This window comes from Corvus hawaiiensis, chromosome Z (genome assembly GCF_020740725.1).
Source record: "Corvus hawaiiensis isolate bCorHaw1 chromosome Z, bCorHaw1.pri.cur, whole genome shotgun sequence".
Classification (NCBI taxonomy): domain Eukaryota; kingdom Metazoa; phylum Chordata; class Aves; order Passeriformes; family Corvidae; genus Corvus; species Corvus hawaiiensis.
This window is the reverse complement of record NC_063255.1, coordinates 15,023,814-15,046,153: the sequence shown is the minus strand read 5'-3', so window position 1 is coordinate 15,046,153 and position 22,340 is coordinate 15,023,814. Positions and strand designations below refer to the sequence as shown.

Genomic DNA, 22,340 nt, shown 5'->3' with positions numbered 1-22,340 from the left:
AGGAAAAATAAAGATTACGTAAGAAATAAACCGTATTGGTTGTGTGGTGCTGAAATAAACCTCCAGCTGTGAATGAGCTGTGGGCTGCCATCAGCAGCATGGAGACTTCCTGTTCTCCATCCACAGGGTTCCTGCAGGAGCTCCCTGAACCGTGGTGATGGTGAGGGGGGGATAGTGAGGGGATGATGGAGAGGGGATGGTGGAGAAGGGATAATGTCTGCCCCTCCTGCCCCCTGCAACCTTCCCAAACTGACCTCACTTGTTATCCCAAACATTGGCAATGCTTTGGGCAGCACCTGTTTGCCAAGAAGCAGTCAGAGCAAACAGCAGCTGTGCGGGAAACCATTCCTTGTTATGCAGTTGATTTCTGAGACAGCAAACACTGGGGCAGGAATGTCAGGCGGGCAGCCAGCTCTCTCAGCAGGGAACTCTTCCAGGCAGGGGTGCAGGGCTCCTGCAGGGAGGAGAGGGGAGTGTGGAGATGCCAGCAGCAGAAATACAATGCTCCCCAGCCTGGACAGCAATGAATTTTACTGCCAGAGAGAAACCAGGACTCAAATGTGAAATCTAAGAGAAAGCAAAGACTGAGAAGTATTTTTGAGACATTGCAAAGAGCTGCCTTGTCTCCAGCTTACAAAAAAAGGATTATTTTCTGATGAAGAGCTTCCATCAGCTTCTGCTACGATGACTGGTGGAACTAAAACATATTTTAGGAGACTGCCTTGAAAACAGTTTAGAAATGGGTGAGAAACTCTGGGCTGAATCCATGCACTTCAGCCTCCCTGGTCAGCAACAAATATAACATAAGGGGAATTATAAAAATATGTACTTAGAGTTATCTAAGAATCCTGTGTAAATACAACTTTCATCACCATTAAAATCAAATGTCCAAGATATTCAGTGAATGTTGGCTTTTCATTAACTAAATTATTTCCTTCCAACACAAACCAGTTTGTAAAAACAACAGCTAATATTCACATCAGACCTTTGTAGACCCATGAGTACTGGGTGCGGCGGGGGGGAAAAAGCTGGGTCCCAAAATAATCTGGGTGGTGGGTGGGTTTGCATGAGCATGCCTGGTGAGGAAGAGAAGGGTGAGCTGTGTACTGCAGCCAGTCCTGAGGTCACCAAGGTTAAGGATCCTCAACAACTGGGCACAGAACTGATGTAGCAAATGTATGACAGAATGGACAACAGCTCCAGAGAGGGATTTTCCCTGCTGGTCATTTCCCAGCAGAGACTGATCAGCAGGAGCCTGGCCCTCCCTGCAAGGTGCCAGGGGAGCAAGGAAGGACACTTTCAGCACTCACTTCTGGGAATATTTGCTGCAATTACCTCTTCATATGGCTGAGAACCACACATTTGGAAACACCCAGATTGCATAATGACCTGGCCAGAGCTGCCACCCACAGCCCTGGTAGCAATAAAAAGGAGAGGGAGCAGGAGCATCAGCAGAGACCTGCAAGGAGCACATCCCCAGGTACATCAGCCGTCTGCCTGCTGCAGAGATGGTGCAAGCAACTCCCTTCCTCCTCGTGCTCTTCCTGGCCCTGGGAGCTCACGGCCTCTCTGTGAAAAAGGTACTGTCAGGGATGGGATGCACAGGGCAGGGTGGGCAGGGGGCTGTGGCTGCAGGCTGTGCTGTGGCACCGGTGCTGAGTTCTCTCCTCTCCAGTGCTCCCTGATCGGGGACTGGGTCAACGACCTGGGCTCCAACATGACCATCACGAGCATGAATGCAAAGGGTGTCTTCACTGGCATCTACCACACGGCTGTGACAGCCACCTCGAACAAGATCGAGAAGTCACCACTGCAGGGGGCCATGCAGAAGAGCCCTAACCAGAAAGGCCAGCCCACCTTCGGCTTCACTGTCAACTGGAGCTTTTCAGGTACTTCTTTCCCACCCTCCTTATGGTATCCTGGACCTCCCCTGCCCTCCCTGTTATGCCCTCAAAGATTTTCTGCTCTCTTCTTGCAGTGTCCTTGCTGATTCCCTGCCTTCCCCTGCACTATCCCCATTGCTCTCCCTTCCCTCTGGTGTCCCCGAGGCTCCCCCATCCTTGTCCCTGGAGCTCCTTGCTCGCTGTCAGCTCCCAGTCCCAGCCTGCAGGAGATGCAGCAGGGGCTGAAGCCTGCACTGTCTGCCCATCTCCATGGGACACCCCCAGCCCCCTGAGCCCTCCTGCTTGCTTTTCCCATCCCCACAGTCCCCAGAGGCCGGGGACAGCAGAGGTCTACTGTCCCCTGTGCTGGGGCAGCCACTGACCTGCCACCTCGGCCACGCTCCCCTCCACCTCCTGTCCTGTCCCTGCAGACTCCATCACCGTTTTCACGGGCCAGTGCTTTGTGGGTGACAATGGAAAGGAGGTTTTGAAGACCATGTGGCTGCTGAGATCACATGTGGACAACATCAAAAATGACTGGAAAGCCACCAGGTGAGCCCCCTGTCCTGCACAGGTCCCCTGTGCACCCCGGAGGGGTTGGGGCTGTCACAAGTGAGTGGTTTAGGTCGCTTACAGAGCCACTCTCACACACGTTGGCAAAGGCAGGTTTAATATCTATTTCATATCTGTAAGCAGATATTAGCACAACTTAAGAAAGCTCGATGGCAAGGTACACTTGATTGCTTTGTGCATGGGTAAAACATAGAAAGGAAAAAAAGGACCCTGGTGTCCTGCCAAGGTGCAAATGCAGGGGGGAATACAGGGCTGGTGGGGGTTTGGACACTGCCATGTCCCTCCCTTACATCTCCTCCTCTGTGTCCCCGCAGGGTCGGCGTCAATGTCTTCAACCGCCAGCAGTTACAGGAGTGAGGGTGGCAGCGGGGGGGTTCCCGGGCTGGTGGCAGAGCCAGGGGTGTGGCCCTGCTCCTTCCCCAACCAACTGCTTCTCCCAATAAAGCTTTGCTGCAAATACTCACAGTCTCCTGTCATGTTGTTGCAAAATGTGGGATAAGTAAAAAATTTCTTAGAAAGGGATATTCTTCTGTGTTTGATCTTTTTACGCTTTCGAGCCTAATCAACAAGAAAGGAGATTTAGTCTGTGAAACAGAGAGCAGCTAACAAGCTCTAAGCTATGTTCAGGGGGTTAGAAAGAGATATTACTTGGTAGAGCTGTCTTGTTGAGGTTTAGATCTTGACAGGCTTCAGTGATCTCAGACCTGGGTGGAGGTTAACAAAACTTGGGCTGGAGGATGTCTCATGGTAATGGACACAAAGAGTGCAGAATTTACAGGACATTTGGCAAAACCTCCAAGATAAGAGAAAACTAGTAAAGATGACTGAATCGGTGACAACTCAGTGCTGAATCAGCTCCGACCGGGTAGGAGGTAAACTCTGGCAGGGGCAGACCATGACTTACGGCCCACTGAGTCAAGAAGCCCACCAACTCAAGGGAAGAGAAAGGCTGAGCATGCAGATTAATTAGCATGAGACACAAGAGAGTCCTTAACCAATATGAGAGAGATTAGTAATTAATAAGAGAACTGAATAACTTGTAGCCAACGAACATTAATGCCTCTGTTTGCTAAAATGTGTAAATAGCAAAATGTTTTGATAGTTGGTGTGCTTGATCTTTGGAATAACGCTGAGGACCCCGGCTTGTGGAACTAAAATAAATAACCAGTGTCTCTCTTGGGTATGTAATTACTGCCTTGTTATGCACCAGGTAACAAATCCAGTTTTTCTGGACAACTCCGTTATGGCTCAGTACACACATTCCCAATACCCTCCATGGTGTCCTACAGTCCCTCCTGTCACCATACCTGAGGCCTGACACGTGTCCTCTGCTGTGACCCTTCATGGCACAGAGTCCTCCTTTGCAACCCCCCCACCCCACCCCCGTCCTTGGGACCCCCACCTGGCCCAGGGGAACAGGATCCCATTCTACCTGGGGCAGTGGCAGGTTGCCCACCTCCCACCGGCTCTCCCTTGGCAGGAGGCCCGGCTTCGGCAGCCGCTGCCCGGCCACAGCCCCCTCTGCCATAAAAGGGGCCGGGCGGGCACAGGGGCAGCGCAGGCAGAGCTCGGGCACCACACACGGCCACCGCCATGGGGACCCCGGGCTGCTGCTGCTGCTCGCCCTGGCCCTGCTCGTGCCCTGGGACGCTGCATCCAGGAAGGCAAGGGCAGCTCTGGAGCCGAGTCTGGCCGTGCTGAGCCGTGCTGTGCTGTCCCGGGTGCAGGGTGGGGGTGAGGGGCTGCATACACTGGCTGTGCCATCCCTGCGGTGCACTGGGAATGGCCAAGGGGCTGCCTGCTCCCGCTGTGCTTTCTGGTGCCGTGCCGTGCCACTTCATGCTGTGCTGTGCTGCAATGTGCTGTGCCACACTGTGCTGTGCCACAGGCTGCTGTGCCGTGCTGTCCTGTGCCAGGCTCTGCCACCCCTGGGGCACAGTGTGCAGGGCTCACAGGGTTGCATGTTTTCACCATGCCATGCTCTGCTATTCTGTGACACCCCAGCACAGAGTGTTTGTCTGCTCTTGTTGCGTCCTGCAGTGCCATGCCATGCCATGCCATGCCATGCCATGCCATGCCATGCCATGCTGCAGTATCCATGACCAAGGAAGCTGCCAGCTCTGGCTGTGCTGTGCCTGGGGGTACTGTTGGTCGCCTACCCCTGCAACAGGGAGGTACCAGCTCTGCCCTGCCCCTGCCCTGCCCTGCCCTGCCCAGGGAGGGAGAGGGGCTGTCCCAGATGGTGCCCATGAGCTGTTCCCAGCTGCCACACGGAGGGGCCATGCCATGGGACACACATCCCACTGCTTAGGGAAGCTGGGTGGGGAGAGGGAACTTGCACTGCCCAAGCCACCCACATGACTCCCGATCCCCAGTGTCACCTGCAGGGCCTGTGGAGAAATGAGCTGGGCTCCAATATGACCATCTTGGCCCTGAACACAGCTGGGACCTTCTCGGGCTCCTACCACACTGCGGTGGCAGCCACCAACAAGCAGATCCTGGTGTCACCCTTGCAAGGGGTCCAGCAGCATCCCAGTGCCAAGAGACACCCCACCTTTGGCTTCACTGTGCAGTGGCAGTTCTCAGGTATGGCAGTGCCAGTGATCCTCTGCTCATGCTGGGAGGGGGGATCCCCCCAGCTGGTGCCTCAAATCCCCAGAGGAACCCCAGCTGTGGGCACAGGTTGGCCGCACACACTCACTCCTGCCATGGGAAGTGGTGGTGGGAGAGCTGTCTGTCTGAGGTGGGTGGCAGGGTTGTCTGGAAGAGGTGATGGGGGTGTCCATCTGTCTGTCCAAGTGGCATGGCAGGGCTGATGCCCAACTCTCTGTCCAGGAGATGTGGAAGTGATCCACCTGGCCAGGGAAGTCCATCTCTCTGTCCAGGGCATGTAGCAGGTGGTGTTTGCCTGTCTGTCTGCCAGGATCAGGTGGCCCAGGTTTCCCTGTCTCGAGGTGCAGGCCCTCACCTCCCTCTCCATCACTTGAACCTTGCCAGATTCCACCACTGCCTTTGTGGGGCAGTGCTTTGTGGATCACCGTGGGAAAGAGACCCTGGAGACCATGTGGCTCCTGCGTGAAGAGGTCCTGTCACACAAGGACACCTGGAAAGCCACCAGGTGAGCTCTGCCATCTCACCCCACAGCCCTCCCTCCCATCCTGCTGACGCATCTTCCCCACAGAGTCGGCACTTCCATCTTCACCCGCATCAAGTGATGGGAACAGGGACCAGTGCTGCCTGCACCCTGCTGTCCTTCTGCATTTCCAAGCCTCTCCACAGTCCCAAGCTGGGCTCCTGACAAGGAAATACACCCTCACCTTGTCCAGCTTCTTCCCAGCACCTCCCAGCAACCTGCTGGTGGGGCTCCCCGTTCCCACACTTGCTGCCCTCACACATGGAGCCAAATAAGACTTTCTCCACACGGCAGAGAGCTGTGTCCCTTGTGTCCCTGGGATACAAGCAGCCATTCTGTGGCCATGGGCAGAGCAAGGTGCTGGGAGGGGGAGCACAGGGAAGTGTTTTGGAGAGGCTGGGAAAGATGGGCTGAGGGACAGTAGCTGAGTAATTCTGCTTCCTGAGCATGACTTCAGGCCTCAACAGGTGCCTTCTTGCCTGTGCACCCATTTGGGACATTGACAGGGGCCCTGAGGTGGGTGGCTCCAGGCAGCACACCCAGTGTGGGGCAGTAGGATACCCCACAGCTGAGGGTTGGGTGAAAGCTGCATGTGGGCAAGCCAGCACTCTCACCTGGCCTCATCCCGTGTCTCTGCACCCCACTCTGCCCCATCTTCCTGTCAAACTCCATTTCCAGCTGCTGCTCTGGATGGGAGTCTCAGTGCTGCATGCACATATGGGGGAGAGCTGGGTGCCAGCCCCCATAGAAGGGAATTTGGGGTGTTGGGGTGGTCCAAAGTCCAGACTGAATGCTGAGGGGACCAGGAGAGAGACCTGGGACTCCAGGCAGAGCTACTGGGCAGACTGGGTGGGTAAAACCAGATCCTGAAGGTGTACCTGTTGCATGTAGGCAGGTGTACAGTGTGCTTCCCATTGGCTGGCTGTCACCTCATCAGCCAGAGGGTGGAACAGGATACAGATCCTTTCTGGCGTTCAGATTCACAGGATGTTATCTGAACATTAAACTCTATTTTATCAGCTCCTTCGGACAGGAAACAAATCAAATAAGGGTACCATGCCCTTTTCACTGATCTAACACTTGACCTCACTAATCCATCATTTCGGCAGCTCATGAATTAGTTACCTAACCCATGAGGCACAGCTCCTAGCTCCTGCTCCTGAGCACCACAGGGAGAAGCTGTGTGGGCAGGGAGAGGTGCAAAGGGGGTGAAAGACAATGCTGCCTGTGGGCTGCAGGGCTGCTGGGGGAAGAGACTGCTGGATGGAGCAGGGACTTTGGGGCAGAAAGCACACAGTGCCCCGAGAAATTGTCAGGGCCTGTCTACCATCCTCTTCCTCTCACAGTGTGCCTGTCCTTCCCCAGCCTTCCTCAGCCTTTGCGCTTTTCCCTCGTTCCCTGCTGGGCTCTGGGGCTGCTCCCAGAGAGTGCACACACCTGAGACTCTCCAGGGTGTGCTTGTACTGACTGAGCACAACTGGTTGATGTGCCTGGTGGTCCAGCTTTTGGTCAAAAGTCACCCCTGCATCCTCATCCTCAGCCCTTCATCCTCACCCTTGCATCCTCATCCTCGCACCTGCATTCCACACAGAGCCCTCAGTTCATCCCCACTGATCCTTGGCACTGCCCTGGTCGTGCTGGGCTCATTCTGCTGCTTCCCCTCCCCACATGCCCACTGTGGCTGTCACCAGCACCACAAGCACCCAAAAGCTTCTCTGAGTGGTCTGTGAGGCTAAAGCCTTGGGACCCAGGAGGAAGTGGAGGGTGAGGCTGGGAGCCCTGCACAGTGGGGCACAGGGCGACTCAGAACCATGTTGGCCCAGGGCATAAGACTTGATTTTTGTCATTTCATTACCCCCACACCTGCAAATTCCCTGGCTCCTGGTTTCTCCTGAGAGGGCAGTCAGTAGTACACAGGATGATGCAAGCACTGTGCTTGCTTAATAGGGAAACTGAAAGTAAAACCAGAGAGTTTACAAGAAATCAGCACTGGAGGTGGCACCTCTTCTTTATCATAGTCTGTGATCATCAGCTGTCCTAACCATCCCACATCCTGTCCCTGACCTTGACGTGATCCTGCCCTTTTATTGCCCTTTAATTTGCCTTTTCCTCTTGCCTTAGGTGCTACCTGGGCTGCTCACCTCCAGCCTGCAGTGCCCTATTATGCAATAGCCTGCAATTTTGCAAACCTGCAAAAAAAAAAAAAAAAAAAGTGCTTTCCTATTGCTATTGGGGCAGGTTTGCTTCCTTCATCTTCCAAATCCCTGGACCCACTGAAGATCACCTGCTGTCCCTGCACACATACCTTACCCAGCCCTCATGACTCTCTGCTCTTCCGTCCATCCCCTGCCGTGACCAGAGGGTGCTTTAGGACACAACAGCTCCTGCAGGGCAGGATGGAAACAGCCCTCAACCTGTAGACATGGGACTAAAAACCCCCAGGCTGGGTGGCGTCAGTGGGCAGCCCCACGCAACCCCTCCTGCATCCCTATTTCTGCCTACTCCCATGTTCACCTCTGTTCCAGTGCCCATGCCTATGCCTATCCCTGCCTCCAATCCCGCATCCCTGCCCCGTCCGCATCCCTCCCACCCTTGCTTCCATCCCCATCCCTCTGTTCCGTCCCCATCCATGTGCATATCCCCCACCCCTTATCCTTGCCCCCATCCCCACCCCAATTCCCGTTCCCATCCCACCACAACCTACAACTCCTTCCCGCCCCCACCCCTGTCGCTGTCCCCGTCTCTGTTCCCTTTCTTGTCCCTATTCTACTCCCCTCCTCCGGTACCGCCCAGGGCTTTCCCGGAAAGCAGTGGCAGAGCCGAAAAATAAAAGTCTGTGAGTCAGTGGCACGGCGCGATTCGTTGCCGCCGCTGCATCTCGAGCTGCATCCTGAGCCGCATCCCGATGAGCCGCCGCGTCCTCTCCGTTGTCGCCCTGCCTGTAGCGGTGTCCTTGGCCGCGGTGGCGGAGGGCTTTCAGGTGGGAATTCCTGCTGGGATACACGCGCGGGAAACTCGGCTCCGGGGAAGTCGGCGTGGGAGCACGCCTGGGGGTCCCGGTGTTCAGGGAGGGACACGAGTGGGAGACTCACCGGAGGGTGGAATATGATCTGGGAGCTGCAGCGCTTGTTAGGGATGGGACACGTGTGGAAGACCCTTCTGCGGGGGGGAATACTCGGCAACAGGAGGATTCCCTGCTCCAGAGGGTATCCAGACCGGACCTCCAGCCGAGGCAGGTGAGGGAAGAGATGCTCCAGGGCTGTCCGTGTGCCTGGGAGGGATGTGCATGGGGATTCCTTCCCTGGTGCAAGGGGCATGCATTTGGAAATCCTCCACTTCCCTCGTGGAGACTTGGAGGGAAATGGGGCGGGGGAAGCATGGGGACCCTGCCGCAGGGGGTGACTTGCCCCTGTCTCGGACGGCGCGGTGTGGGAGAGAACAGGCAGTGCTTGGAACTCCAGCCAGAGCCTTGCAGGTGGGATGTGCAGGGCTCTGGCTGAGACTGAGCCCACCGTGGACCTGAGGGCTGTGCCCATCCCAGTGGGCTTCCCTGTCGTGCTGTATGTATGCTGAGCACAGCACAGGTCCCCACAAACCCGGGCAGATGTGCCCTGGACTCACACAGCTCACCTGCCAGGGCTACAGCAGGGGTCCTGCCCAGGTTCCTGCCTGTCCAGGGCTCCCATCTTTCACTTTTCCTCTTCACATCCCCGCTTTGCTTGGCTTACCCCAGCTTTTGGCCCTCTTGACATGGCAGAGATAGCAGCAACTTTATAAATCATGTCTTTTAAAAATGAATGCTAGAGCACTCACAGGACTCCAGCAACACTCTGCAGTGCCACCATCCACAGCCTGACCTGTGTTTTTGTTCTCTTCCAAGCTCTTCTGCCAGAGAGGTGATCACCCTGAGAAGAAAAAGGCCAGCGAGAAAGAGGAAAAGGCAGCCACAAGCAGCCAGTGGAAAAGCACAAGGAATATCAAGGTGAGTGCCAGCACCCTGTGGGTACTGGGGGCTGTGGGCAGGGGGCTCAGCCTGCAAGGGCTGTGTACAGGCAGCCCCCAGGGACACGTCTATTCATTCCCAGCCGTGCAACCTGACTGGCTGGTGGAAGAATGATCTGGGCTCCAAAATGCATGTATTCAACGTTGACAACAATGGAACCTTCTCTGGGGAGTACCACACCGCAGTGTCAAGTGCCAAGAGTCCCATCCAGCCATCCCCCCTGGTTGGCTCCCAGCACCTGGATAAGGATGAACAGGACACTTTTGGCTTCACGGTCAACTGGAAGAAGTTCTCAGGTCTGTAGCTGCATGACAGCTGTTGTTGGATGGGGTAGTGGGATGGAGAGGGGAGCTCAGGCAGGTCCCAGTGCCCATTCCAATCCTTCTGTTCTCTCTCCTGTCCCCTGTCTCTCCTTCCCCGATCTCTCCCCACTCTGGATGGTGTCAGCAGACAGCAGGACACCTCCCAAAACAATGTTTGAGTAAGGCAGCACAGGGGCTTGCTTCGACAACATCTGTGGTACACAAAATTTCCCTGCAAATACAGGGATCCACACGGGCTCCACAAGCATTAAACCCATGGATGCTTGTGAAGCTCCAAAATCAGCTGGGGTCCTGTTGGGATGCTAATAGCCACCACTGCTTTAGACTCCACAGCTGTCTTTGTGGGCCAGTGCTTCAATGGGGCTGATGGGAAGGAGGTCCTGCACACCTCCTGGTTGCTGCGGGAGAAAGTCGACTCGGAGACAGATGACTGGAAAGCCACCAGGTGAGCCAAGGTACCCCCAAACCATCTGGTATCCCTACCCTGCTACTGGATGGGCACCAATGAGCTACTGCTTCCCCACAGGACTGGCCGCAACACCTTCACTCGAATGAGCTGAAAGGGGGGAGAAGCATCTTGTTCTAGCCACACTTGGGAGACAGTAGTCCCCTCAGCAGGATCAGCATGTACTAGCATGTCCTGATGTTACCAGCTCTGGAGGAAGATATATCAAAGAACACCAAATAAAATTAAAGATATTTAAACACAACCTTGTGCGGTCTGTGGATATGTCCTGGAAAAGCTGGGCTAAAACGTGGTGGTGGGTGGGTGTGGAATGAAACCCTCATTCCCTTATTCTGGGAAGAGACTGGTCCTAAGGAAGCCCCTTTTCCAGACCAAACAGGATGGTGCATCCCCAAAGTAACCCTCTGACACGTAGTGTGACCAGCAGTCCCTCTTTCCTGTTGAAAGCCAGGGAGGGTAGGCTGGGGAACTCTTCTGCATCCCAAAAACCTGGCTGGGGGGCCGCTGGCTCTGACACTGCCCTCAAGCAGGCAGGTGACTGGTCTCAGCTGTGTCCACACTCCTGAAAAGTGCCAAAGGCTGCTCTGTACCAGCCACACAAGGACAGTAGCTGCAGTACATCCAGCCCAAAATTCTTCCTAGGAAACATGTGATTTACTGGAAAAGCCATGACCAGCAAATTCAGCCTCAAATCTCTGCCCAGTGGATTATGTGACTGACTGAAACGGGCAGTGCCTGTGCTGACTTGGGCACCCCTCCAAGGCAAAGCAAATGATTTCCAGGAAATCAGCTCTGGGTCTGAATCTGAGCTTAGACCCTGTGTCTTTCATTCTCAAAATAACCTGGGACAGTGCTGCATGCCCTGAGCATACTGCCTGGGATTTGACAAACTTAAAAATAGAACTGAGCTGCTGGGGCTGCCACTTCCCACTGCTCCCCTGGTTTTTCTGCTGTGAATGCTGCACGTGGGAGAGCTTTACTAACAGCACCTATGGCTTTAGTAAGTTTGCCTGCCCTGCATTTTCATCTGCCTCGTTGCACACTTGCATGTGGTTTGCTCTTCACGTCTTTCTCCTTGGCATTCATCTTCCCCATCTAAAGCAGTGCTGCTCTTCCCTTCTCAGTGCCTTGCTGGCATTTCTCCAGCTTTTTCAGTTCCCTTACAGCCTTTCTGACCAGAAAGCCTTTACACCAGCTCTCTGCTATGCATGTATGTATCCACACAACCTTTTACATGCTTTTAGAGGAGGCTGAGAATTGGGAAGTGAGGGGCAGAGGGACCACTGGACTCTGCTCTCACCTGAAGCATGTCCAGCTCAGCATTGAGGCACCTGCTAAGCCTTCAGCCTCACTGCATGCATCCTCTAGACCTTGTTATTGCCTTCATGCCAACATTTCCCCAGGGCAGAGCTCTCCAGAGGTTGTGCAGCATTCCCAGGGTACTTCAGCAAGGCATCGATGCTGACCCCAACTGGAGCATCCTGCAAACCCCGGTAGGCAGACACCGTGCCTGTGAGAGGTGTGGTGGGTGTGAGCTGGCAGAGATGTTTGCAAGGCCAGTCCCTTTATGAGGGCACCCAGCTAAGCTGCAACACATCCCTGGCACCCCTCAGATATGGGGTGACAGGACGTAGGACATGGTGTGCCAGAGGTGCCTGCAGACATCTGGGAGTGGCTAAAGGTGGGGATGTTTCCTCGTGCACATTCAGCATCCGTCAGATCTGGGTTTTATCCAGCTGCAAACCTGCTCACGGTGCTGGTCTGCAAACCCAGCACCATTTGTTTTCATCTATCACGGCCTCATCAGCAAGGCAAATGTGAGCAGGGCTTCCCCTTCAGCCCTGTTGCAGACCCTGAGAGGAAAACCCACTATTTCTGCTGCATGACAAGCCTTGATCAAGGTCATTCACACACTGTGGATGCCTCCAGGGGCAGGGGGAGCTGGCAGAAGCAGGAGGCGCCTGCAATCACACGGACATCTGTGTGGCACAGGTACTCGTGCACACAGTGTATCAGTTAAATAAAAACCCTGAAAAATTAATTTATTAGGATCTTGGCATGGGGTGATGCTTGCATAAGGATCAAATCCCTTCAAGCAGATAGTCACTGTTAGAATGGAGAAGGAGTTTCCACTGCAGGGGTCACCCGGCACTTCCATGTCTTGACCACATGTGGAAAACTGTCCTACGCAACCGTTTCTGCGGGGACTGCTCCTGTCGACCGTTTACAGATGTCTCAACACTGCACATCATGGTGCCCAACATCTCAGTGCAGCTGCTGATCCACCCAAGCAGATGGAGGGAGGGAGCTCCCAGGTCACTCGTGGGACTCCATGGCTGGTGGGTTTGGGTGTGTGCCCAAGCAAAACCCAGTACCATGCCACTCTGCAGAGATGACAAAAGAGGAAATTTGATTTTCAAGCCATAACTTCACTGGTGAGTGAGGACACATAGCTCCCATCCCCTCCACTGTTTCTGCGCAGTCCTCTGGTCAGGACCACGCATTGCACTCTGCTCTTCTACCTCTCTCCATTGCCCTGCTCTAGCTGCAGCCTTGCCAAGCGCAGACTGCCATCCTGAGAGAATGGAGGAGCTCCTTAGTTACATTCTCAGCCCTTCCTTGGGCTGGTTCAGAACTAGGGCACCCTCCCAGATGTGTTCTGCCTCCCCATCCTACAGCTGAGTTAATCACATTTGTCAGTAAAACGCTTTGTGTGGATGAGGGCATATCCCACACCTGTTCAAGGTCCCAGCAGGACAGCAGGCTGAGGAGGGGGAAAGGCTGACCCACAAGCAGGCTTTCCCACTGACAAACTGTCTGCCTAATAGGGACAGCCCCATCTCAGCACCATCTCATCCCATCCCTTCACAGACCGCAGACTTCATCACCTCCTCCTCAGGCCAATGCTTCATAGATGACAGGAAGGAGATACTGAAGACCACATGGATCATTCAAGATGAGGCTGACATGCTCGAGGATGACTGGAAAGCCAGTGGGTGGGCTGCAGGGCGCTTGCCTATCCTGGGGCTGCACCTGTTGGTGCTGCATGGAGTCCATGGGGGAGTGCTGAGCCCTGGGTGCTGGGAGCCAGCTGGGCAGCAAGCAAATACAAGGGGTGTCAAGATCTCAAAGGCTTTTGGAGCAAGTTCCCAGGATGAGAGTTGAATACATCTCTGTAATTTTTTTATTAAAAACGAAGTGCAATTTGAACACTGGATCCTGCTCCCCGAGGAAGAGGAGAGCGGGTTTCCTTGTCTTCAGGCCCAGGAAAGATTAGAAGGATTGTGAAAGCAGATCTCATCCCTTGTGCTTGGGCAGCCCATGATCCGGACACAGCCAGATGCCACCTCTGTCTTCCCCTGCAGCATTGGCAGTGACACATTCACCTGTTTAGGGCGATGTCTTAGAGGATGTGTCTGTCCCTGGGCCAATGCCAGGCAGTCTGAGCACCCCCATTACAGTCTTGCACCATCAGGAGCCCCTTGGGAAGGGTCGGACAGGGCCCTGCCCACCCTCAAAGCATCATGCATGTGGCAAGGTCTAGGGAGGCACCGGGCACAGGACATACCCTCCCACAGGGACAAGCAAATTTTAATGTCTACATATCCTCCAGGAAAGCCCTTCTGCACTTGGAAAAATTATTGATTCAACAGTTCCTACTACAGCGACAGTCTTAGGTCCCAAACCCAAGGAAAGCCCAGCACAGCCAGGACGAAAAACAGTTTAGAAAGAGCAGCAGACTCTTACAGTGCAGGAGGGGACGGTCACAGGGGTGAGCCCCTGCTGGCAGACACATGGTGATGTCAGTAGAGCGGAGCAGAGCTGGCCGGACTGCTCTTGCTGCAGCCTTTAGGCGCAGTATTTAGGTGGCAGCACTGGGTCGGTGGCAGTGGGACAGTGTCAGGCCGTGCCCGCCCCCAGGGCTCGGGCACTGAGCAAGGAACGGGTCGGCAGAGCCTCTTGGACAGTGGATGTGTAAATCATCCCCACCTCCGTGCGCAGCCGTGCTCTCCGCAGCGTTCCTCCAGCGCTGCCCAGGTCACGCAGACCCCCTCAGCTCCCCTGACCTGGGCACGCTGACATCAGGACACTCACGCCGCAGCTGCCAGCCGTCATGGCTCCGGTTACAGCCCTATAAAGGGGTTTGGGATGCAGGGCAGGGAGGGAGCTGAGCCGGGCATCGCACGGCCCCGCAGCCATGGGGAGCGGCGCTTTCATCCTGGTCCTCGCCGTGGCCCTGGCAGAGAGTATTGCTCCTGCAGAGAGGAAGGTACAGGGATGGGTGACAATGGGAGCGCGGCAGACATGGCACTGGGATGCAGGAGTTCTCTCTTAAATGCCATTTTAGGCTTAGACAAGCAGGAGAGCTCTGCAAGCACCGAGTCCAGGCAGAGGGCAAGGTATCCCTGGATCACCCTCAGCCACCTGGTACCACCTCCAGAAAGATTTGTTCCCACAAGGGAACCATGCACTGGGCATTCCATCCCTCGGGGTTTGTGCCTGGGAGCACCATGCATGTGGCACCCCTTTCCATGGGGTCTGTGTCTGGACATACTGTGCATGCTGCAGGGCTGGGACATTCTGGCCTTGCTCCACCATCCTCTCAGCAGCCAACAGCACTCTGGGGCAGCATTTCCCCAGACTGGGATTAGGGATAGCCATGTCCTGCACTCATAGCAGGGCTCGTGGCTCCTGGTGTGGGGCAGCAGCAGGGATGGGGTCCCTCTGTGTGTGGGGACAGAGAGCATGTGGCTGTATTCCTTCAGTGCCAGCTTAACGGACTGTGGAGGAATGACCAGGGCTCACTGATGGAGATTTCAGCGTTGAGGGACAACGGGGACTTTGAGGGACAATACCTCACACGAGTCACCCTCTCTGGGGCCTGTGCCCAAATCTCCCCCCTGAAGGGCACTCAGCAGCAGCTTGGAGAGGAGGGCTGGTCCACCTTTGCCTTCACTGTGCGCTGGGACAAGTTCTCCAGTAAGTGCTGGGACACCTGGGGATGGCATGGCAGTGTCAATGGGAGCCACACATGCAGACAGTGGCAATTTTCTTTTGCCAGGAATTCAGCTGGGTGCTGCTTTGGTGCAGCTAAGCAGCAACACCTGCAGGATGTGGGGCTAAGGAGCAATTCTGGGCTTGGACAGGGCAGCCCCTCCTCACCCAACATCTTTGGGGTGACCACAGTGGGTTCAGACCCTGTTAGCGCAAGTGGGATGTGGTGCAACAGATCCTGCCTTGTCCAAGGGAGCCACAAAGAAGGGCGGGGCCCCCCAGCATGGTTTGGTGGTTGTGTGGCCATTGGAGCAGGAACACAGCTGTGTCTGGCAGGGCAGTGGGGAATGGCAGCCAGTTTCCCAGTGGATCTCCCAATAAGTGCTTCCTCTCAGATGCCACCACCGCCTTCGTGGGGCAATGCTTTGTGGATGCAGGTGGAAAGGAGACTCTGACCACCATGTGGCTCCTGCGTGAAGCTGTCGGATCCCTTGAGGAGGACTGGAAAGCCACGAGGTAGTGGTGGGATATGGGGGACACTAATCCCACAGAGGTGTCCTCGCTTGAGGAAAATTGGGGTGCATTTAGGGACACCCCATCACTGCTGTGAGCACTGGCAGCTCTGAGTGGGCAGTGTCTGTGGGTCATCCCACAGGAACTCTCAACTTCTCACAGGGTAGGCAGAAATGTCTTCACACGCAAACGCACCACAAAAGGAAAGATCCTGCCGAGTTTGTCCCCTCCCTGTGAAGATGTGTCTTCGTCAGCCCAATGATGAACCTGACCCCTCAACAAGGCAAGAAAAACTTGCCTCTCAAATGAGAATAAAATTTAAAAATCATCAGCTGTGGTTGCCTTTTTTTAAAGTCTGTCCCTGATACACCTTCTGTCCCCAAAGATACCCCTGCTGAGGTGAGGTCTCACCACTGCACTTCCCCAGGGATGTCTGCATGTCTCCCTGATCCCATCCATGCGCCTTCCTGGGCTCATTTCCCATCTCCTCTAAACCCAAACTTCCACCCTGTGTCATCATTTCCTGCCTGCCTGATGGTGGCAGAACTGGCACCAGCATCCTGAATCCAGCTCACTTCCTTGTGGTGCCTTCACATCCATTCCCACCAGACCCCTTCCAGTACTGGGGCTCCATGCTCTGTAGAGTTGGGCAATGGAGGCAACTTTATCAGTAGATTTGAGATGTTGATTAAGCACTTCCTTTGTGCTGTCCAGCAGCCCAAGTAAAATGTGCATAAGTTAAAGCCCTCATCCCATCCCATCCCATCCCATCTCATCCTTTACCATCCCCTGGGTTACACTCAGGGATTTTCCCCTTCTCTGCCACTGAATTTTGGCAGTGCCACTCTATTGGCTTCTGCAGACACCTGGCAGACTTAGCCAACTCTTTTGACACAAAGCTTTTGGCAGGTCTGTGGGTGAAGAGGAAGCCTCTTGCGGAAGTGTTACAAAAATATCCCAGCCTGAGGGATAACAGCACCGTGGCCACACAGTCCATCAAGCCTGGCCCAACTCTAGCAAAGCTGCAGCACGGTGCCATGAAGTGGAGGGATGTCTGCCACCACCCTGGGATCTCTAACAAGGTGGCTTGTCCCTGCCAAACAGCACAGAAAGGCAGGAGGTGGTGTCAGGCCAAAAGAACAGACTGTGCCACCCAGGATGAGAGCAAGAAGATCCCCAGGAGAATTTTTTTGAGCCCCTGTGATAGGCCATGAGTTTGGGACTGAAAAAGACAACAAGGAGGAGGGATGTGTTAGGAGAGAAGTGTTTTCTGCTCGGCCCAGCTTTTGAGGCTACCTAGATGAGAGAGAGATGTGCTGAGCACAGGGTGCCAGGGTGTGCCAGGGCTAGCGTGGTCACAAAGAAGTGCCACCCCAAAGGGGCACTCCCCTGCCCCCAATTTGCACACTGCATCCCTCCCAACATCCCCTGCCCCAAACACAGCTTGTGTTGGAAACAGCAGGTGTTGATTCAGGCTGAATCCCACCAGAATTTTCAGCAACCACAGCCATATGCCTGCTCCAGGCATCACAGCAAAGGGATGGCTCAGGAGCACAGGGACAGTGCCCACTGCATTTTGTACATCAGAGGTCCTTTAGGGCAGAAAATACAAGGAAGAAGTGTGAATACAGCGCTGGTTATCATGTTCTGTGTGTTTAGCAAACACACTTGCTGGGACCTCAGTAATGCTGCTGCAGTTACTTCTTCCTCTAACTCTCATAAAAGTAAAAGCAAAAGCCTCAAAATCAGCAGCTGATACCCAGAAGAGGCTGGAGAAAAGCTTTTGTTTCTGAAATGAGTGAGCCTTCCCTCTCATGCAGCGCTTCAGGATGCTGGTCTAGCAGTGGCACCAGCAAAGCAGGGAGGAGGTGAATGTTGAAATAGGTGGTAATTTCCAGCCTTCGTGCATGGGAGGCAGATTCCCAAAGAAGGTGTTGATTTCCAGGCTACTATAGGGCCTTATGAAAAGCTTGTACTCCCATCCCTCCGCACAGCCGTGTTTATGACTGTGTTCCTTCAGCGCTGACCAGGTCATGCAGACCTTCTCACTTCCCTTGCCTGTCCCGGGCACCCTGACATCAAGCCATTCATCTCACAGCTGCCATCCTGGTGCTGGTGGGGCTCCAGTTACAGCCCTATAAAGGGGGGCAGGCTGCAGGGCTGGGGGAGCTCTTAGCAGCCTTGCAGCCATGGGGAGAACTGCTTTTGCCCTGGTCCTCGCCCTTGCCCTGGCAGTGTGTGTTTCCCCCGTGGAGAGGAAGGTATGGGGAGACGTGACAGTGGGGATGTGGTGCTGACACCCTGCTAGACCCCAAATTCTGCTGCTGGGGCATCATAACTCAAAAGGGAGCCAGGGCTGGGCTGCTGGAACTGGTGGGAACAGCACTGTGCAGCGCTGATGGAAGCTGTGACAAGGTTGGGAGGAAGGGACTGCTCCTGCAAGGACGCTTTTCATTCCGGGAAATCATTCAGAGGAAGGCAAACAGAGCCATACCACAGATAGCTCCTGTTTTCATCCCTTGAGTGTAGGAAAAGCAGCACACCTGCTGCTTTAGCATGGGGGGACCCACTCCCTCTTGGGTGGGTGGAACCGTCCTGGACAGCGGCTGAGCTGAAGGCAATCGGTGCTCAGACACGCCGCTCGCACTGAGGTGGCAATGCCAGTGGCTCATCAGGTCCGCGGCACACCGCTCAGTGCTGCAGACATCTCTGGGCAGAGCCAGGGTGAAGGGGTGGGAGCAGGATGCCCCCCTCCCTGCCTGGGCACTCCAACCCACAGCACTGGCCTTGCAGTGTCTTCTCTCCGGGTCGTGGCGGAGTGACACCGGCTGCCGGATGGTTGTGTCCACCCTGGACAAGGACAACAGATTCTCCGGTTTTTACCTGCCGGGACCTGCTGCTGGCCACGTGGAACTCCTCACCTCACCACTGGAGGGCTCCCAGCAAGACACAGGGCTGGTCCCACAGCCCACCTTCTACTTCACCGTGAACTGGCGGCTCCGAGGTAGGCAGCAAGGGCCATCATCCTGTAGCAAAGATGCCAGCAGGACACAGGGTGACCTTGTGCCTCACTGCCTGACTCACATCACCTTAAACCCTTCCAGACTCAGAGGCTGCCCGGACAACTGTCTTCCTGGGCCAGTGCTATGTAGACACCAACAGGGAGGAGACCCTGCATGCCCTGTGGCTCCTACGAGAGGTGGCTGACAGTCCTGATGAGGACTGGAAAGCCACACGGTGAGTGCTGGGTCCCAGCCACTGCTCTGCCAGGGTCTCCTGCATCTCAGGCTGGAGAAGGGAGAAATCCCACAGGGTGAAGCATGGGAGGACCGTGAGGGTGAAATGGATTTGTCACCAGTGGTGTGCAAGGGCTAAGGAGCATCCGTGTATGATCTACTCCTGCATGCCAGATGTGCCTCAGTGTGGGGGATCCCAGGATGGGGTCTGGCCAAAGTGGGGTCCCCTCCAGGACCATCTTTTCACTCTCCACAGCAGGGAAAGAGGAGGAAAAGATGCCAGCACCTGGCACAGCCTCTGCTACAGGGTGTTTGAACCTGTAGTACCCCAGTCAACCACACAATGCCCCCCTTGGTTTTCCCTCTGTACCCTCCACAGCATACATGATCCCATCTGATTTGGTGTTTTCTGCAGGATTGGCACCAGCATCTTCACACGGATCAAATAACGGCAAGTGGGGAAATCGTGCAGGCTCAGGACGGCCGTGGGTCAGCGCTTCCCTGGACGGGCTCTGCCCGCACCGACATGCTGCACTTAGGCAGCTCTCAGCCCAGAGGCTCATGCTTTCTCAGGCAAGCTCACCAGATGCAAAATAAAGGGTTTCTGTGGGTCTGCAGGGTTTGGCTCTGTTTTCTGCCCTGACTCAAACTTGTGGGGTTTGTCTCACCCAGCAGCCACCCTCCCACAGGGAGGCTTCATGCTACAATGCTGAGGGCAGCAGCGTCCCTGGGGATGGGGGCTGTCCCGGCTCCCCTCCCTGGCAGGGTGCAGCAGTACTGTGCTTGCAAATCTGATGCCGTGCTGTGGCTAACATGGCCCTAGGGGTCACTCCCAGATGTCCCTAGAGATGGGGGACAAGCCGGGCTGTGGCCAGAGAGAAGGAAAAGGCACAGCCCCAGTGCGCTGCCACGGCCAAGTAGTGCGGAGCCCTCCTCATGTGAGCGGAGCAGAGGAAGCTCTCGGGCGCCCGAACGCACGGGGCCGCTGCAAATGACTCTGGCAGAGCTGTCAGCCTCCGGTTCCCAGCCCCAGCGGATGTGCAGCGGTGGCAGGCTGCCAGCTGCCCTCCCATCCCAGGCCTGGGGAAAGCTCCCAAATGCCCCTCCCCAAGAGTCCTTTCTGCACGGCTGTGTCCCCTGAGTAATCCATGGGGGTGTGTCTCCAGCCAGGACCCTGATGTCCATGCAAGCCAGGGAAAGAGAAGAGGGGAAGGCCACATCTGGCACTGGCTGGGCTGTTTTAGGCATCACAGTTCGACCTCTCTGCTTTCTGCCTTAGACACTTTGCCAAAGTGGTCCCAACATGACCCTTGGGGGTTCAGCAGGCCCAGGGCCAAGATGCCCAGCTGTGAGAGCTGGAAGGAGGCAGTGGCTCTATCGCTGTATTTCCAGCTGCTTTTTAAACCAGCTTTCAGAATTCTATTAGTTTTTCTGTTTCCACCACTATCCAGCAGCTGGTGCTAGTGGATAAAAATAGGATGGATGATGACACAGGACCCTTGAAGAGGTGGATATATCTTGTTTCTGCTACTGACTGAATTTCCCCTCTCTCTGAGAAACCCTAATTCATTTTAAAAAAAAGGGAAAACCTGATTCCTTTAAAGCCATGATCAGGAAGTGTTTTGCATTGGTTACACAGCCCAGGCCTTCCTTGGCAATAGAAGGCAAATTTCATTTATGCTTTCACAAATTTCAGTACATCACTACCATAGAAAGGAGATGATACTCTGATACTCGAGGAGTCACCAGGCACAACTGATACTTTAGGAGTCACCAAGCAAAAAAGACTCTGTTTCCATCTGGCAACACCCATCTGGGACTTGCAAGGGCTGTGCAGGACATTTTGCCCTGAAAGGCTCGTGCTTCCAGTCTGCCAGCGTAGTCCCACAAAGCTGACACAGGCACTTGCTGGGACACAAGGGAGATACAGGCTGACCTCAGGCATAACAGAAGAAACACAGTGGGGAAGGCAGGCAGGGACCACACTGCTGATCTAAGGCAGAGCGTGGGGCTGTGTGTATGTGAAAGCAGCAAAAATGCACACACAGACCATGCTCTGATCCCTGCAGCATGCCAGGAAAAAGAATGGGGATCTGCAGCAAAGAGGACAAGGAGGATGGCAGGAATAGCAGGTGGCTCCTGCTCCTCCACTTGATATACTAAAGTCCTCAGCCAAAGAACTCATTATGGGCACTTTTATCATCACTGCCCTTTAACCCAAGGCGTGAGGTCCAGGCTGAGCTTCCTTCCTCTCCCCAGCTCAGAGCTGCTTGCTGTGGGACTGGCACGACAACACAGAAAGCAATGAAAAATAGCACATCTGGGTCATTATGAGCTGGGACCATGGAGCAATCCTCCCCAAAACTCCCAACTCCTGGCTCCCTGCCTGCTCTCCCAGAGGTATCTCCCTTCCTGACGTCTGGCCAAGCCAGCCAGACTGCTACAAAGAGCAATACTGACCCCATCACACCCAAGGCAAACACCAGCTCACGTGGCTGCTCCCAACTTTGCTGGCAACACCACCATGTATTACTTCACATGGCTCATTCAATATTGATTAGTGCTGGGTCAGGGACACCATGTAACATCTGTGACGCTACACACTCTGGCCTTGAACTGCAAAAAATGAAACTAAAGGGAGAACAGGGCATTTCACACACTGACCCTGAACTGCAAAAATGAAAGTGAAGCGGGAACAGGACATTACACACCTTGGTCTCAAACCGCAAAAAAATGAAACTAAAGTGGGCAGAGGCATTACACACCCTGGCCTCGAACTGCAAAAAATTGAAGTGTAGACAGGGTCCTTTGACCTTCCTGATGCCATGCACAGCACTTCCCTGAGGAAAAAGGTCCAGTGATTCCCTGGTGATGCTCAAGGGCTATCAGCCCTAGCCGGGGTAGAGCTGTGACCTGGCCCTGTTGGGACCATGCTGCTACCTGTGCTGAGGCAGAGCCCCAGGGCAAGCCCCTCCTTGGCTGTCTCTCCTTGCAACACAACATTGTCTCATACCTTGTTTGCTGGGTGGGCTGCAAGCATGAATCTTCCTGCACTCACTGCCTGGCTGAGCTGCCATGCCCCCAAACCCTACTCTGGGCTCTGCAGCCTGAGCTCAAGGTCTGCCAGTGCCTCCCGTGGACCCAGTGATCCCAACCAGACCCAGGGACAAGCCTGAATTTAGCAACCCCGCAGCAGGCAGGGCCCACCCGGTGGC

The 22,340-nt window shown here is 54.9% G+C and overlaps 5 protein-coding genes across 6 annotated transcripts; all 5 read left to right on the top strand.

Moving 5' to 3' along the window:
* Nucleotides 1-1,437: 1,437 nt before the first annotated feature.
* On the top strand, nucleotides 1,438-2,915 carry LOC125319995 (avidin-like). Its single transcript, XM_048291872.1, has 4 exons — nucleotides 1,438-1,580; nucleotides 1,676-1,889; nucleotides 2,315-2,435; nucleotides 2,771-2,915. The coding sequence occupies exons 1-4, from the start codon at nucleotides 1,509-1,511 to the stop codon at nucleotides 2,811-2,813; spliced, it is 450 nt and encodes a 149-aa protein (XP_048147829.1). The 5' UTR covers nucleotides 1,438-1,508; the 3' UTR covers nucleotides 2,814-2,915.
* Nucleotides 2,916-3,699: 784 nt separating this feature from the next.
* Nucleotides 3,700-5,882, top strand: LOC125319778 (avidin-like). Its single transcript, XM_048291338.1, has 5 exons — nucleotides 3,700-3,707; nucleotides 3,937-4,120; nucleotides 4,832-5,042; nucleotides 5,454-5,574; nucleotides 5,638-5,882. Exons 1-5 carry the CDS (start codon nucleotides 3,700-3,702, stop codon nucleotides 5,669-5,671), a joined length of 558 nt encoding a protein of 185 aa, XP_048147295.1. The 3' UTR covers nucleotides 5,672-5,882.
* Nucleotides 5,883-8,367: 2,485 nt separating this feature from the next.
* On the top strand, nucleotides 8,368-10,625 carry LOC125320525 (avidin-like). The gene is made up of 5 exons (XM_048292909.1): nucleotides 8,368-8,569; nucleotides 9,470-9,571; nucleotides 9,675-9,888; nucleotides 10,240-10,360; nucleotides 10,442-10,625. The coding sequence occupies exons 1-5, from the start codon at nucleotides 8,495-8,497 to the stop codon at nucleotides 10,473-10,475; spliced, it is 546 nt and encodes a 181-aa protein (XP_048148866.1). The 5' UTR covers nucleotides 8,368-8,494; the 3' UTR covers nucleotides 10,476-10,625.
* A 3,919-nt stretch (nucleotides 10,626-14,544) lies between these two features.
* On the top strand, nucleotides 14,545-16,220 carry LOC125320450 (avidin-like). Of its 2 annotated transcripts, none has more exons than XM_048292780.1 (4): nucleotides 14,545-14,651; nucleotides 15,148-15,361; nucleotides 15,772-15,892; nucleotides 16,052-16,220. In XM_048292780.1, exons 1-4 carry the CDS (start codon nucleotides 14,580-14,582, stop codon nucleotides 16,149-16,151), a joined length of 507 nt encoding a protein of 168 aa, XP_048148737.1. In that variant the 5' UTR covers nucleotides 14,545-14,579; the 3' UTR covers nucleotides 16,152-16,220. The 2 variants fall into 2 exon arrangements, with proteins under 2 accessions (XP_048148737.1, XP_048148736.1); XM_048292779.1 differs by having other exon boundaries at nucleotides 14,569-14,651; nucleotides 15,772-15,895.
* A 1,858-nt stretch (nucleotides 16,221-18,078) lies between these two features.
* On the top strand, nucleotides 18,079-19,574 carry LOC125319663 (avidin-like). Its single transcript, XM_048291087.1, has 4 exons — nucleotides 18,079-18,150; nucleotides 18,683-18,893; nucleotides 18,994-19,126; nucleotides 19,541-19,574. The coding sequence occupies exons 1-4, from the start codon at nucleotides 18,079-18,081 to the stop codon at nucleotides 19,572-19,574; spliced, it is 450 nt and encodes a 149-aa protein (XP_048147044.1).
* The last annotated feature ends 2,766 nt before the right edge of the window (nucleotides 19,575-22,340 follow it).

Coding starts and splice junctions, on each gene's coding strand:
- LOC125319995 (XM_048291872.1), top strand. CDS start 1,509: ATGGTGCAAGCAACTCCCTTCCTCCTCGTGCTCTTCCTGGCCCTGGGA. Junction 1,581..1,675: donor ACGGCCTCTCTGTGAAAAAG/GTACTGTCAGGG, acceptor TCTCCTCTCCAG/TGCTCCCTGATCGGGGACTG. Junction 1,890..2,314: donor TGTCAACTGGAGCTTTTCAG/GTACTTCTTTCC, acceptor CTGTCCCTGCAG/ACTCCATCACCGTTTTCACG.
- LOC125319778 (XM_048291338.1), top strand. Junction 5,043..5,453: donor TGTGCAGTGGCAGTTCTCAG/GTATGGCAGTGC, acceptor GAACCTTGCCAG/ATTCCACCACTGCCTTTGTG. Junction 5,575..5,637: donor GACACCTGGAAAGCCACCAG/GTGAGCTCTGCC, acceptor TCTTCCCCACAG/AGTCGGCACTTCCATCTTCA.
- LOC125320525 (XM_048292909.1), top strand. CDS start 8,495: ATGAGCCGCCGCGTCCTCTCCGTTGTCGCCCTGCCTGTAGCGGTGTCC. Junction 8,570..9,469: donor CGGTGGCGGAGGGCTTTCAG/GTGGGAATTCCT, acceptor TTCTCTTCCAAG/CTCTTCTGCCAGAGAGGTGA. Junction 10,361..10,441: donor GATGACTGGAAAGCCACCAG/GTGAGCCAAGGT, acceptor GCTTCCCCACAG/GACTGGCCGCAACACCTTCA.
- LOC125320450 (XM_048292780.1), top strand. CDS start 14,580: ATGGGGAGCGGCGCTTTCATCCTGGTCCTCGCCGTGGCCCTGGCAGAG. Junction 15,362..15,771: donor GCGCTGGGACAAGTTCTCCA/GTAAGTGCTGGG, acceptor GCTTCCTCTCAG/ATGCCACCACCGCCTTCGTG. Junction 15,893..16,051: donor GAGGACTGGAAAGCCACGAG/GTAGTGGTGGGA, acceptor AACTTCTCACAG/GGTAGGCAGAAATGTCTTCA.
- LOC125319663 (XM_048291087.1), top strand. CDS start 18,079: ATGGGGAGAACTGCTTTTGCCCTGGTCCTCGCCCTTGCCCTGGCAGTG. Junction 18,151..18,682: donor TTTCCCCCGTGGAGAGGAAG/GTATGGGGAGAC, acceptor CTGGCCTTGCAG/TGTCTTCTCTCCGGGTCGTG. Junction 19,127..19,540: donor GAGGACTGGAAAGCCACACG/GTGAGTGCTGGG, acceptor TGTTTTCTGCAG/GATTGGCACCAGCATCTTCA.